The following is a 13,778-nucleotide window of genomic DNA, read 5'->3' as shown; positions in this document are numbered from 1 at the left end:
AGAAAGGGCAAGAGACAGACAGACACAGATAGAAAGAGATAGAGAGAGAATATATGTACCAATGAACTGTATAATTGTGCCTGCAAATAATATTAAAAACAATCTCATGAATGCAATTTTCCACCTCAAAGAAGGTGAAGGAAAAATATATATAAATAATTAAATAGATAAATAAATAAATATGTGTTTGATGTGTTTAATGTAGATGACAAATAATGAAACTCCAAACGCCTTTTGTAAATATATATAGCTAGTGTAGCACATAATGGACCCTGGACATAACCCCTTCTGGCAGGCGCTACAGGACTTTGCTTACTAAAACTGCCATACACAGGAACAGTTTCTTTCCCCAGCAGGGTTCCCACTCTTTTTCAGAGATCATTTTCCAGGACTTTTCCAGGACATTTCAAATTTAGCAAAAAAAGACAAGGCTCACAGATTCACGGCCTACTTTTAAAGACAATTTGTCATGTGAATGAAATTTCAACATTTATAAAATAAAAAGACCGCATATATTAATACCCTTTCCTTTATCAGGCCAATGCTGTCATGCATGCTTTAGTTTGCTGTGATACATGCAAACATGATATTCAGATTAACAAGGTTAATATATAACCTGCTTACCCGTTAACCATTTGCTGAAAACATGCGAGCACTTAAACCATTCTAGCACCTGAAACCGCCAACACAAGACTGTTACTAACGTTAATTGTTTCGACCAGTTGTAAACTGTTCTTTAAATGATCAAGAACATTTAAAAATAATAATTTTCCAGGGCAACAAGATTTTTTTCCAGGACAATTTGTGTTTTCTCTCATTTTCCATGTGTTTTCCAGGACTGGAACATTGGTCATTAATTTTCCAGGTTTTCCAGGACGCGTGGGAACCCTGCCCAGGCAATCACCCTGATCAACAACTCACCATAATTATATTCACTGCTTCTTATCATAAGTACTGCATTATCAGGACTGTCAGTCATCAAATCATCTGTATATATTACAGGCATTACTGCTGCTATATATTGCACAAAAAGCATATTGCACAATATTGTTATTTGCACTCCCACACTTTATGTACATTACTGACCGTTCATACTCCATATTCATATTTTATATATTTTATCCATTCTACAGGGAGTGCAGAATTATTAGGCAAATGAGTATTTTGACCACATCATCCTCTTTATGCATGTTGTCTTACTCCAAGCTGTATAGGCTCGAAAGCCTACAACCAATTAAGCATATTAGGTGATGTGCATCTCTGTAATGAGAAGGGGTGTGGTCTAATGACATCTACACCCTATATCAGGTGTGCATAATTATTAGGCAACTTCCTTTCCTTTGGCAAAATGGGTCAAAAGAAGGACTTGACAGGCTCCGAAAAGTCAAAAATAGTGAGATATCTTGCAGAGGGATGCAGCACTCTTAAAATTGCCAAGCTTCTGAAGCGTGATCATCGAAACAATCAAGCGTTTCATTCAAAATAGTCAACAGGGTCGCAAGAAGCGTGTGGAAAAACCAAGGCGCAAAATAACTGCCCATGAACTGAGAAAAGTCAAGCGTGCAGCTGCCAAGATGCCACTTGCCACCAGTTTTGCCATATTTCAGAGCTGCAACATCACTGGAGTGCCCAAAAGCACAAGGTGTGCAATACTCAGAGACATGGCCAAGGTAAGAAAGGCTGAAAAACGACCACCACTGAACAAGACACACAAGCTGAAACGTCAAGACTGGGCCAAGAAATATCTGAAGACTGATTTTTCTAAGGTTTTATGGACTGATGAAATGAGAGTGAGTCTTGATGGGCCAGATGGATGGGCTCGTGGCTGGATCGGTAAAGGGCAGAGAGCTCCAGTCCGACTGAGACGCCAGCAAGGTGGAGGTGGAGTACTGGTTTGGGCTGGTATCATCAAAGATGAGCTTGTGGGGCCTTTTCGGGTTGAGGATGGGGTCAAGCTCAACTCCCTGTCCTACTGCCAGTTTCTGGAAGACACCTTCTTCAAGCAGTGGTACAGGAAGAAGTCTGCATCCTTCAAGAAAAACATGATTTTCATGCAGGACAATGCTCCATCACACGCGTCCAAGTACTCCACAGCGTGGCTGGCAAGAAAGGGTCTAAAAGAAGAAAAACTAATGACATGGCCTCCTTGTTCACCTGATCTGAACCCCATAGAGAACCTGTTGTCCATCATCAAATGTGAGATTTACAAGGAGGGAAAACAGTACTCCTCTCTGAAGAGTGTCTGGGAGGCTGTGGTTGCTGCTGCACGCAATGTTGACGGTGAACAGATCAAAACACTGACAGAATCCATGGATGGCAGGCTTTTGAGTGTCCTTGCAAAGAAAGGTGGCTATATTGGTCACTGATTTGTTTTTGTTTTGTTTTTGAATGTCAGAAATGTATATTAGTGAATGTTGAGATGTAATATTGGTTTCACTGGTGAAAATAAATAATTGAAATGGGTATATATTTGTTTTTTGTTAAGTTGCCTAATAATTATGCACAGTAATAGTCACCTGCACACACAGATATCCTCCTAAAATAGCTAAAACTACAAACAAACTAAAAACTACTTCCAAAAATATTCAGCTTTGCTATTAATGAGTTTTTTGGGTTCATTGAGAACATGGTTGTTGTTCAATAATAAAATTAATCCTCAAAAATACAACTTCCCTAATAATTCTGCACTCCCTGTATATCCATATTTTATACTCATTCTGTCTATATTGAATCTCATCGTCTGCATTGTTTTCTTGTATAGTACAGTGTTATTTATGTCTGTACTTTTGATAGTCACAAACTGCTGGAACCAAATTCCTTGTGTGGGTCAACACACTTGGCCAATAAATCTGATTCTTATTCTAATGTAGCCTCAGGGTCTGGGTAACAAACTGAGTGCCCGATCTTACCAAGTTACGTTCATCCAAGCGCTCAGTCTGTTGACATGGTACAATAAAGCACTGCTGTTGGTGAAATAAAATCATTTTGCTCATGGGTAGACAACTAATGTAAAGGGGCAGTAATCTTGGACAGCAGGAATCTATAATTCTATGGAAAGGATTATGTTTGAGGTAGACTTCCATTGCCTGTAAGTTCATTCATTCATCTTCTACCGCTTATCCGAACTACCTGAGATAGCCTGTGCCTATCTCTGGCGTCATCGGGCATCAAGGCAGGATACACCCTGGACGGAGTGCCAACCCATCACAGGGCACACACACACTCATTCACTCACGCAATCACACACTAGGGACAATTTTTCCAGAGATTCCAATCAACCTACCATGCATGTCTTTGGACCGGGGGAGGAAACCGGAGTACCCGGAGGAAACCCCCGAGGCAAGGGGAGAACATGCAAACGCCACACACACAAGGCGGAGGCGGGAATCGAACCCCCAACCCTGGAGGTGTGAGGCGAACGTGCTAACCACTAAGCCACCGTGCCCCCCTGCCTGCAAGTTACACTATCCAATTGTATAATGTACATGTCTTGGCTTAAAAGATTGCATTTGTATTACATGATAACAATCTGGAATTTAACCATCATCTTAAAATCCTTTTCGTAACATTTAGAAACCGACATTAAGGTTGAATTTGAACAAATCTGGTGGGTTTCTTTTACCTCAGGCATGTCGAAGGGTACCTCCTGGTTGTTGCTCTTGAGGATGTCCGCAAGCAGGCGCAGGGTTCTTTCTCTGGGAATCACATTCTCCTCCTGCATCTTAGTCCAGACCCCTTCTGCCTTTTGCCAGTCATTTATGTCCTCTGGAGACAGAACACAGGGTGGTGGTCAAGGACAAAGTCTTATAAATAAATCCATTACACATATACACATACACCGACTCCAGCCATACCTTTGGGTTTATTACAAAGTGTGCACCTTTTCTCTAAACTGTATTTGAGGCTTCAAAGACCTGCAGAGCACTGTGGGAAATCGGTGGTGACCGTCTTAAACCAATGGCAGGGGAGATGACTAGTAAAGGAGAACCATTTTCACCTCCTACTTTGTAGCTTGATGCTTAATGCAATTGTGCATTTCATCACTTTGTTCTATTTGAAAAAAGTTATTATTATTTAAACAGAATTTAAGTCTGTCAAAATGCCGTAATTGTACAGTGAAAAACGACCAGGTTTCCTTGTGGCTTTTACACTGCTGCTTTATACTCCTACAAAGCATTACTAGAGGTTTTCATAGCACTTGATCACATATTTAAGCTATATTCGGTTAGATCACATAATTAGCCTGATTTTACAATGCAAATCATCTTGCTGACTATCTCTAGTCCACCGGTTAACCAAATGATCATGCTGATTTGTTTTTCCCTTAGATGAAAATCCTAATTTTAAGCATTGTGCGTTAAATCGCTGTGAATTCCGTCCACTGTGTGACAGCGTAGAACATACTGAACAATAAGACAAAGCTGCTGGCCAACTGGAGGTGTAAGCACGGCTTTATCAGCTTCCTAACTAGAGAATTAATTTAGAAATTTCCTTCAAATGGGACCATGAGCTCCTCTTGGCTTTTCCCTTTTGGGTCGATTTGGAAGTGTGATGAAGATAGAACAATAACTCATTGTACAACCGCTCATCTGGTTTGGTCTATCTGCACACACACTCACAGATGTGCATAGTGCACACACATTTTAGCTCTCTGCTGGAAGCTATTGGCGACACTCAGCTCCATGCTGTGCGAACAATCAAGTGCTGTGAGGCTAAGTGTGTGTCTGTGGGCCTCTGAGACTCCGGCTCTGTTGTAAGCACGCGTGCACACACAGAAACACACACACACACACAGAACAGATGTGCAGTGCTTCTCCACTGCAGGGTAAATGACCAATGTACTGAACAATGTACTGTCTACACACTATCACAATCATCCACTGACCTTCACACCAGCTGTGCAGCTTCACAAACACAATTGTATGTGTGTACACATCTGCATGTTTTTTGTGTGTCACACAGAACTTACTGCAAAGGCGCAGCATGAAGTGGTACATTTCATCTCGGTCACATTCAAACAGCTTTGCAGTCATGTCTACCATGTTTTCAAGAGGCTCCATCTAGCAAAAGGAAATACACATGTGCATAAGCATGAACATATGCATGAGCCTGAGTATGTGTACGAGTCTGTGCGTATGCATGTGCATGAATGTGGGTAAGTGGATGGGCATGAGTACAAGCATGTGCATGGGTAGGGATATTTGTTCAAAAGGCATGTGCAATAATTTTTGCATGATCAATTATGTTTGTGCATGAGTTTGTGGATGAGCATGACTGTGTGCACGAGCAATTCTGACCTGCTGAGATGCAATACACTTCTCTGCAAACCACTGTAGTCGGCCAGCTCTTGCCCTTAACCCAGGGGTCTGTAAGACAGAAATTCACATTAATATGTAAACACATGTTGTAAAAACAAAAACAAACTGCTAGCACATGCAAATCAAAACAGGTGATATTTTGAGCCAAAGTCACGACAGACATAAGCCATGATTTGATTGACTGTTTTACTACTTCCTTGTAAAACAGGACGCGAGGAAAGAAATGTGTCGAAGGGCTTGACCAATAGTATTTGAGATACGCGTAATCTTCAGACCAACCGCTAAGCAGTTTAAGGATGACTTATCAAACATACCCGAGCGCTTTGCTCATATTCAGCTGTGTAAAATTCATCCTAGACCATACAGTAGACATTCAACCACTGCACACTGGATCGGTACCAATCGGTTACTCGTATTACAGAACCACAACAGGCAAATATAATCTCCACCCATCTTTTTGACAAACAGGAGATGGTTTGAAAGAAGAATAACATGCCTATATTTAGGGTTGGGACCAAAAAGTGTTCTAGATAGTATTTGGTTGGTTGTAAATTAGATCAGAATGAATCATTAAAACATTTTCACTGTTTTCCCAGAAGCGATACGATTAAAACTAAAAAACACAAATGATGTAATTGTTGTAATTGTCTGTTTTAAACTGTAGAGGCACTGTAAAGTTTAACACGCTATCTTTTAATCGTGTGTTTCCTAGAAATTCTCTAAAGAAAACAAGTCAGTTCAAATAATAGTGCTGTTTCTCTTCTAAAAATGTCTGAAAAAGGTTAGAAATCTTTGCTACAGGATTTCAGAAACTTGAATTTCAGCTATTTTTAGATTTGAACATGTGGCCTACCCTTTTCTGTTTACACACACACACATGCACACTTCATAAAAAAAGAAATTAGTCAAAATAATACCTTCGTACCACAACAATGCATATACCGCAGTATTTATTTACGAATTCATTTCTAATTCTAATTAGCTATTGTAAGACTTGGTGTATAAACTAACATTCTCTCTAATGCACTGTAATGTCAATACTGTCAATATCTTCTGCCTTTAACTGTTCTGCTGTTAGTGTGTGGCACGAACGACACCGGAGTACATTCAGGAATCAGCTCTTAAAAATAGTTACATACGAATCTCGCTCTCTTCAACATGGGTCACGTTCTGTAGCAAGAGTTTACACCTAGCACTCCCTCAGCACTGCTTCCTAACCATCTTAATTACATCAAATCGTTTACATTCATTTCGTGCAATTACCCACTATTATTGTTATTAATAATCTCACAATTACAGACAAAAAAAAAAAATCACCTGCCGAACACTCGATTGCAGCACTTACGGCTCCGGTCTGGGTCACATCTGATGCCAGTATCTGTCAGCGCTACATAGATATCATTGTTTTTAATTAGTCAGCGGATGTCTGAGGAGTGGCGCTACACTAAAAATCACACATCCTGGTGGAACAAGAAGGGCTTTTAACCCTGTGGCTGGCCGTGAGGCGCTCACTCCTGATGCTCCACTAACACAGAGAGCATTATTGAGGTAAGGAGGACTGAACCACATTTTCAAGTAGGCTATAAGAGACTGACTGAACACTGATTGACAGCTAGGGCAAAATCAAGAATGGAAACTCTCCTGCCACGGGAAATGTAGTGTTCAGTACATAGAGTTGTGTTATTAAATCACAACACTACAGGATCTGATCGGACATATTCATTCGAATGGCATCTAAGACCAAAACACGCTCGATGACACAGCCATCCGAGTGGGCGGGATTACATTCTTCTCTCGCCTGTCAATCAAAGAACACCAGCATACAGGACGCTTTCTCAAACGTCAGCTTCATCTGCTTAATGACATGAGATGCTCTCATAGTATTTCCCCAAAATGGAGATTATTGTGTGATAGGATACAACTGTACTGAGTAGGACATTATTCAGTCATTCAGCACATGCTATTCCAGGTCAAAAGTGATGAAAATATTCATTTTGGGAAGGAAAATATATATCGCACATCCATCTGTCTAAGTGCTCAAAATATCTGACAGCTTTGGAGACAGTAGAAAGTTCATGTCAAGTTATACAATTAAGTGCAAAAGTTTGCATCCCCCATAGGTTCTAAAAGAGCTTTTTAGACTATTTTACAAATAAAACGAATAAAAAATAAATAAATAAATAAAATATCGCATCTCACAGACGAATATAAAAAGCATAATGCAAAATAATTTGAATAATATATTTAAAAAAGATAAACTGTCAGAGTTTACAGAGAACAGACTGTAAGGGTGAGGATGACCAAAAAGTGTTTGGAGAACACATAAAAGAACAAAAGCAGTTTAACGTCAATCTTAAAAGACAAAGGTTTGACCAAAAATATATCACATTCTGTAACAACCATCACTTTAGATCACATTAAGAAAGGGAATGCCATACACTGGACTGCTATTTTGATGTTTCACTACCAATATAATAACACGATTAGGTAGCTGTTACTTCTGTTACTTATGTAGGAACATCTGTATAACTCAACACACTAAATCTCTTTCTTTGCATAAAATCAGGACAGACTTTCAGCATCAGAAAATATAGAGAGGAGTCCAAAACCAAAAACAGCCACTTCTGCACTGGAAAGGGCAATGAACATACAATCATTTAAATGAGTGAAGGCAGCTATTTTTGCAATGTTACACCAAGCATAGCGAATATGTACAGTTCTACAGAGGGGGTGAAATTGTAAGGCTTGACTAAATAAATATTATAGTGGTTTTGTTAGGGCTGTTTCTCAGAGGAAGAGGAGACTCATGAGACATCACGACTTCTATAAAGCTGCCCCAAAGCCATTTCAAACATGTCAGGAGACTCAAAGTCAGTGGTGTTCTAGAGACGCTGAAAGATTGAGAGAGGAAATCCTCAGCAGACAATTAAATACAAGCACGATATGCAAGAAAAATCCATTTGCAGTGCTCATATCTCAGAGTAACAGAGTCGAGAGACGTTAACCTGGGTAAGACTCTTGTATGAAGTGTGTGTGTGTGTATGTGTGTGTATAAGAAGAAAATTCTTGAGTGGACCACATTTGTGCCCACTTAAGAAATAAGGCTCAACACCTGAGCACTTAGGGGAAACTTCAGCAAAGAGCACTTGTGCTCAGACTGCTAATCAAAGCTGCCCTTTTCATAATCACCCTCGTACTGTTATGCACGCTTGTCTCCTCTTGCCCCCTGCTTTGCTTACTGCATGGAATGAATAGCTTAATTTCAGCTTTGTGGCCAAAGTCGGTTAAAAGTGGAAATGACTTTGTAGCTTTACATTAAATAACCGTGCGCTTCTACAATGCCGGCGTTCCCACCTCTAGGATTTTGCGTGCCTCCTTGTAGCGGCCCGTCTGCAAGAATGCGAAGTAAAGATCGTAGAGCATCATCATCTCACCACGCTCCTGGCTCACAAAGTCCATAGCTGCAGAGAGAGTGAGATAGAGAACAATCTATAGGAGTCTATAAGTAAATCGTAAAAAAAAAAAAAAAAATTATTTTTATATATATATATATATATATATATATATATATATATAATTATATTTATATAATTTTAATATTATTATATATTAATATTATAATATTAATAATTATAATATTATATATTATATAAATTATAATAATAATTTTGCAGCCCAAACAGTAAGACCCTCAATGCAATCACACTAAATCAGGCTTCAACCAAGTGTGTGTGTGTATGTATATACAAGAGAGAGGGTGAGCGAGTGCTTTCAGCTTAACTAAAATGCATCTGTACACACACAGTGAGTGTATGGACATTCTTGTGTTTAGCAGGAAGCTTCAAATCACTTCATCTACCTACATACACACACTTCCCTCATTCACTGGAAGACTTCAAGCACTTCTGCACATCCACTGGTGCACTTCACTCTTACTTCACTCACACACGCTGTCAAAGCCTGACAGGGATTTGCATCTCAATAGAGTGAATAGAGCAAAGAGATAATTCCACCAGAATTGATTTCTCTATTCAAAGGCACAGATTTCACAGAAATCACATTAACGTGTGTTTGGGGAAGGGCCACGAGGTTGCTGTGTGTCTAAGTGACAGTGGGAAAGGTTAAGGTGGGTATGGGGGAGTGGAGGGATAAAGTGGTCCTCCAACCCAGCCTAGAGGTCTCAAATCCTTAATACTCCAAACACACTCGGCTCCAAACAAAAACATTAAACCCTCTCCGTGGCATGTACGAGGGCACGGATCATTAAATACATGACTGGATAGGTTTTTCAACAAGACCCACTGGAGGCCTGGGTCTCTGACACACACACACACGGTAACAGAAATAAAACATTTAAAAAAGGCACAGATTCATATACGTCTACTCGTTACTAACACAGTTTTTAGCCATTGTCAGAGGTAATATTCTGAGCTGAGCTAGTCTCAATATCAGATTTGTAAAGTTGGACCACACTAAAGTTTTTTTAAATCGACAGTTCACAAAAGTACGGTCTTTGTGTGTTTGTGTCACCTTTTTGCAGTGGCTCAGTCTCTCCTTTCTCCACTAGGTGACAGATGATGTCATGAATCCGGGGCATTTGGTTGTACTGCTTTTGGCACTCCATGCTTGCTTCCAGAGCTCCAATCACATCCCCACTGCCACACACACACACACACACACACACACACACATACACACACAAATGACAAGGTTACAAATGACAAACTTTATTACTGAGACTAGATTACTAAAAACATGTTAAAAGAGTCATGAGACTTGTGGAGCAGGGATCATAATGTATGATAATTCATTATTCGTAATGTATGATAAGAGAGAGAGCTGAATTGGGGGTGTGGGGGAGATAAGATTTTCTTAGTAAGGACACAGGCATAAGGTCAGCAGCCTTTCCCAGCTCTCTCAGACCCCACCTTCCTCTTCCAGCCCTCACCTCCTACTGGGCTGTTTGACAGAACAAGGCAACAAAATTAGATCTACTCCATGTGCTATATTTCTCTCCCTCCCTTTACCTCTTTTTCTACCTCCCTCATTCTCCTACAGCCTAACAAAGAGCTGTGCGCTTTCCTGACAGAGGGGCTGATGGAGGGATAAAGCGAGAGGAGCAGACGAGAAAAACACCACTCCGATCGCTCTATTGTGACTGCAATGGCAGGCATCGAGTGATTGGGTAATTACCATGCCAATCACATCGAGGTCAAAGCAGTGAGGGCACCGGCGGGGAGGGGGCAGGCAGGGTGGGAAAGTGAACCACTGGGGTTTTAACAGGTATAATTTCTGAGGCGGGCGCAACCCTTGAAATTTTACAGCAGGGCAGGAGAGCGCGTCTCGGACAGGGGTGACCTCGCTAGTGGACTAAATAAGAGGAGAGGATTGAGCCTGGTCCATGACAACTCCTCTTAGGCAATCGCGCTTAATTGAAATGAAGGGCGGCAATATTATTCATCAAGCAGGAGTCAAGAGCCAATTCAAAAACACGCGGCAGCTGATTGAGCAATGCACTCGACAGAGAGAGAGAGAGAGAGAGAGAGAGAGAGAGAGAGAAAGAGAGAAAGAGAGAGATTGGGGCACAGAAATGGCAATATATGACAATAAATAGATGCAATCCAAAAATAAACATTTAAAAAAGTTACTTTTCAGTTGGAGCTAAAAATTGAGGTAGTTTTTAGAAAAATATTAAAAAAAAAAACCCACAATAATACACTAAATCACACATAACTCACATCACTCATGCTTTCTAACACCCATTCCATTCCCAAATGAACATCCAATTCAAATCTAATGGCTAAGCACCAACTTTTCTGAGAAACCTTCAGAGCCATCAACAGGATATGAAGCCCACCAAACTGCAATTACCCCCCTCTACCAGCGCTAACCACCCCTGCCTCCAACTACGCTCCCCTTAGGGGGAGAAAAAAGAAAAAAAAAAAAAAAAGACTTAACCATGTTGAAGGCTTCATAATTTCCCTGGATACAATTTAGCTGTCAGTGGCGTTCAGCCTTTACTGCAACATGTACCCGTTAATGTCACCAACTTTGCATGTCAAGCACTTTCCAGCCAATTAAGTCGCAGGAGAATAAAAAAAAAAAAGGCATGAGTGAGTGCTTTGCGCAGAGAACCTGAAGAATTAGACAAGAAAGCTCATCTCATCCCTCCTCCTTCTCCTGGCTCGTCTCCTCTATCTCTCGCTCATGCCCACCTCCTCTTTTGTTCCACAGACTGGCACCCATGTTATCATCCATTCCACGTTCTTGAAAGAGGAGACCACTAAAACATTGGGCTTTTTTGGGAGGGAAGCTATTGTTAAAAAAAAATATATACATGGTGAACTGTGTGTGCCTGTGTGCGTTCGCTTGACAGAGGACTGACACCAAGATTTGTGATCCACGGTTACGTTTCTGTCACAGAGCAACATGACGGTTGTCTAGCCGCATGACAGATCATGTCCACCTGCATATCCTGGTTCCTCAAACATTTCAACTACCACATCCTAAAACACTCCCCTGACACACACACACACACAAAACACCTATGTGACACTTGCACATCTAAACGTGTTTAAGTAGCACTCTTTATTATTATTAAAAAAAAGTGCCAGACTTTTCGTGCCCAGATGACAGCACTGTTCTCCTCCCTGCCTGTTACTGTTACTACATCCCTCCCAGCCCCCTTGTGCAAAGAAAAAGAAAAGTTCCTGTCACATCCCTTTGTTCCACTAAAGCAAAAGTATGGGGGGGAGACGGATGGATCAGGAGCGGCGCTTGTGGTCGGCGTGGCGACGTGCTGATGGCTGTCAGAGTTAATCCCATAGAGAAGCGTTCATTAAGTCATTATAGCTGACATACTGACATGCGCGGCTTTGTTCCCCTCCGCACCGCTTTCTAAGACAGAGAGGAGAGAAGGATGACAGAGAGGGGAAGATACAGCTAGAGTGAGGGAGGGTTGATGAAAAATCAGAGAAAGACTAAGATGGGGTGGGGCTACAGCGGAGACTTTGGAAATAAAAGTTATGGGACGAGGGTGGGTTGTAGAAAAGACAATATCACTTTGCGCTAAGGCAAAAAAAAAAAAAAAAATCATATTATATGATATGATTTGATGACGGTTTCACAATACACAAGATGTATCATGATATTTACTGTCGGGAAATTAGATTTATGGTACTAGGAGTTACATTTATTTTAACCTGAACATGAAATAACATGTTTAAGAAAGGGATGCACAGCTCGGTCACCTGGAACAAGCAGATCTTATGTCCTCAGTTATTATAATATACAAAATTGCTCAATGGACAATTACCTAATAATAATAATAATAATAATAATAACAACAAACAAAATCAATCAGCCTTAAGACTAAAACCACTTTTCTATTAATGTGTAGGTGGGGCCTACACGAATCAGATTTTTGTCCAGCACATCACACTGATGATCAATCAGACCGAGACCTGGGTAAGGTGGACCTCTTTGGCAGGTTCCTCAAACCATTCCATGAATAATTTAGCACGTGTGCCAGGGAGCATGAGTTGTACATGTCCACATGAATGCCCAGAGTATCTCACTGCCTCTGGAGACTTCTTACCATACTGCATATGCTAGTCTTCACTCTTCACCCATCAAACATACAGTATCACTAGTTCACTGCATGTCCTTCCATGGACCACTTTTGTCCTTCCATGGCCACTTTTTGTCACTTTTGTTCATCTGTCATTGGTTTCAAATGATGTGGCTGACTGGTGTATATTTTAACATAATGTGTGTCATGATGGTGAGACAAGTCTGTGGTTTAACTATGGATGAGATACATGCTCCTGAGTCCCACCACCTGCTACGCTACACACATGAACCAAATCGCGATCTCCTTCAACGCAGAACGATTTTTACTAGTCGGCTCGTTTAATTTATGAAGGAATTGGTAAGTGTGTTAAAAATACAGAGCACACTGGCATACAGACAAATCTGAGAAAAGGGCTCTCTAATGTATTTTATGACAATATTGAATACTATAATGCATCAGTGTATCCTTGACCACTATAACATAAGAACACATTAACCCTAGTCAGATTCAGCTTAGATGTGTATTCTCATCCTATCTGGTTGCCAATTCAATGTGCATTGGTGTGCGTTTGTGTTTCTGAGAGTGAACGAGCTTATCTGCGTCTCTGCCGAGAGGTGCCCGGTTTCCCCGTGTTTCTTCCTGTTAATGAACCAGAGTTAAATTAGAAAGCTTATCGTACACGAAGCAGCAATTAAACCTCGCACCGTGCTGGTGTGTTTGCGCCACTCGAGTGACAGGAAAACAAACAGTCTTGGAAGGGGAACCAATGAGCCTGTGTGTGTGTCTGGGTGTGTGTGTGTGCGCACGCGTGTGTGTGTGCGTGTTTACTAACACCATGTAAACCCATGTATTCCCCAGTAGGGAGGAGGGAGGCACTTACGCGCTGC

The 13,778-nt window shown here is 40.9% G+C and overlaps 1 protein-coding gene across 1 annotated transcript in view; it reads right to left on the bottom strand.

The window, feature by feature from the left end:
* The window catches only part of lrpprc (leucine-rich pentatricopeptide repeat containing), a 48,040-nt gene that overhangs the window by 13,243 nt on the left and 21,019 nt on the right, over positions 1 to 13,778 (bottom strand). The window contains exons 24-28 of the mRNA XM_060872151.1: positions 9,849 to 9,973; positions 8,673 to 8,779; positions 5,298 to 5,366; positions 4,970 to 5,060; positions 3,623 to 3,765 (exon numbers count right to left, since the gene is read on the bottom strand). Coding sequence (XP_060728134.1) covers positions 3,623 to 3,765; positions 4,970 to 5,060; positions 5,298 to 5,366; positions 8,673 to 8,779; positions 9,849 to 9,973 — 535 coding nt within the window. The remainder of the gene's footprint in view (positions 1 to 3,622; positions 3,766 to 4,969; positions 5,061 to 5,297; positions 5,367 to 8,672; positions 8,780 to 9,848; positions 9,974 to 13,778) is intronic.

This window comes from Tachysurus vachellii, chromosome 6 (genome assembly GCF_030014155.1).
Source record: "Tachysurus vachellii isolate PV-2020 chromosome 6, HZAU_Pvac_v1, whole genome shotgun sequence".
Lineage (NCBI taxonomy): Eukaryota > Metazoa > Chordata > Actinopteri > Siluriformes > Bagridae > Tachysurus > Tachysurus vachellii.
The sequence above is the reverse complement of the archived record's forward strand: the minus strand, read 5'-3'. Positions and strand labels throughout refer to the sequence as shown.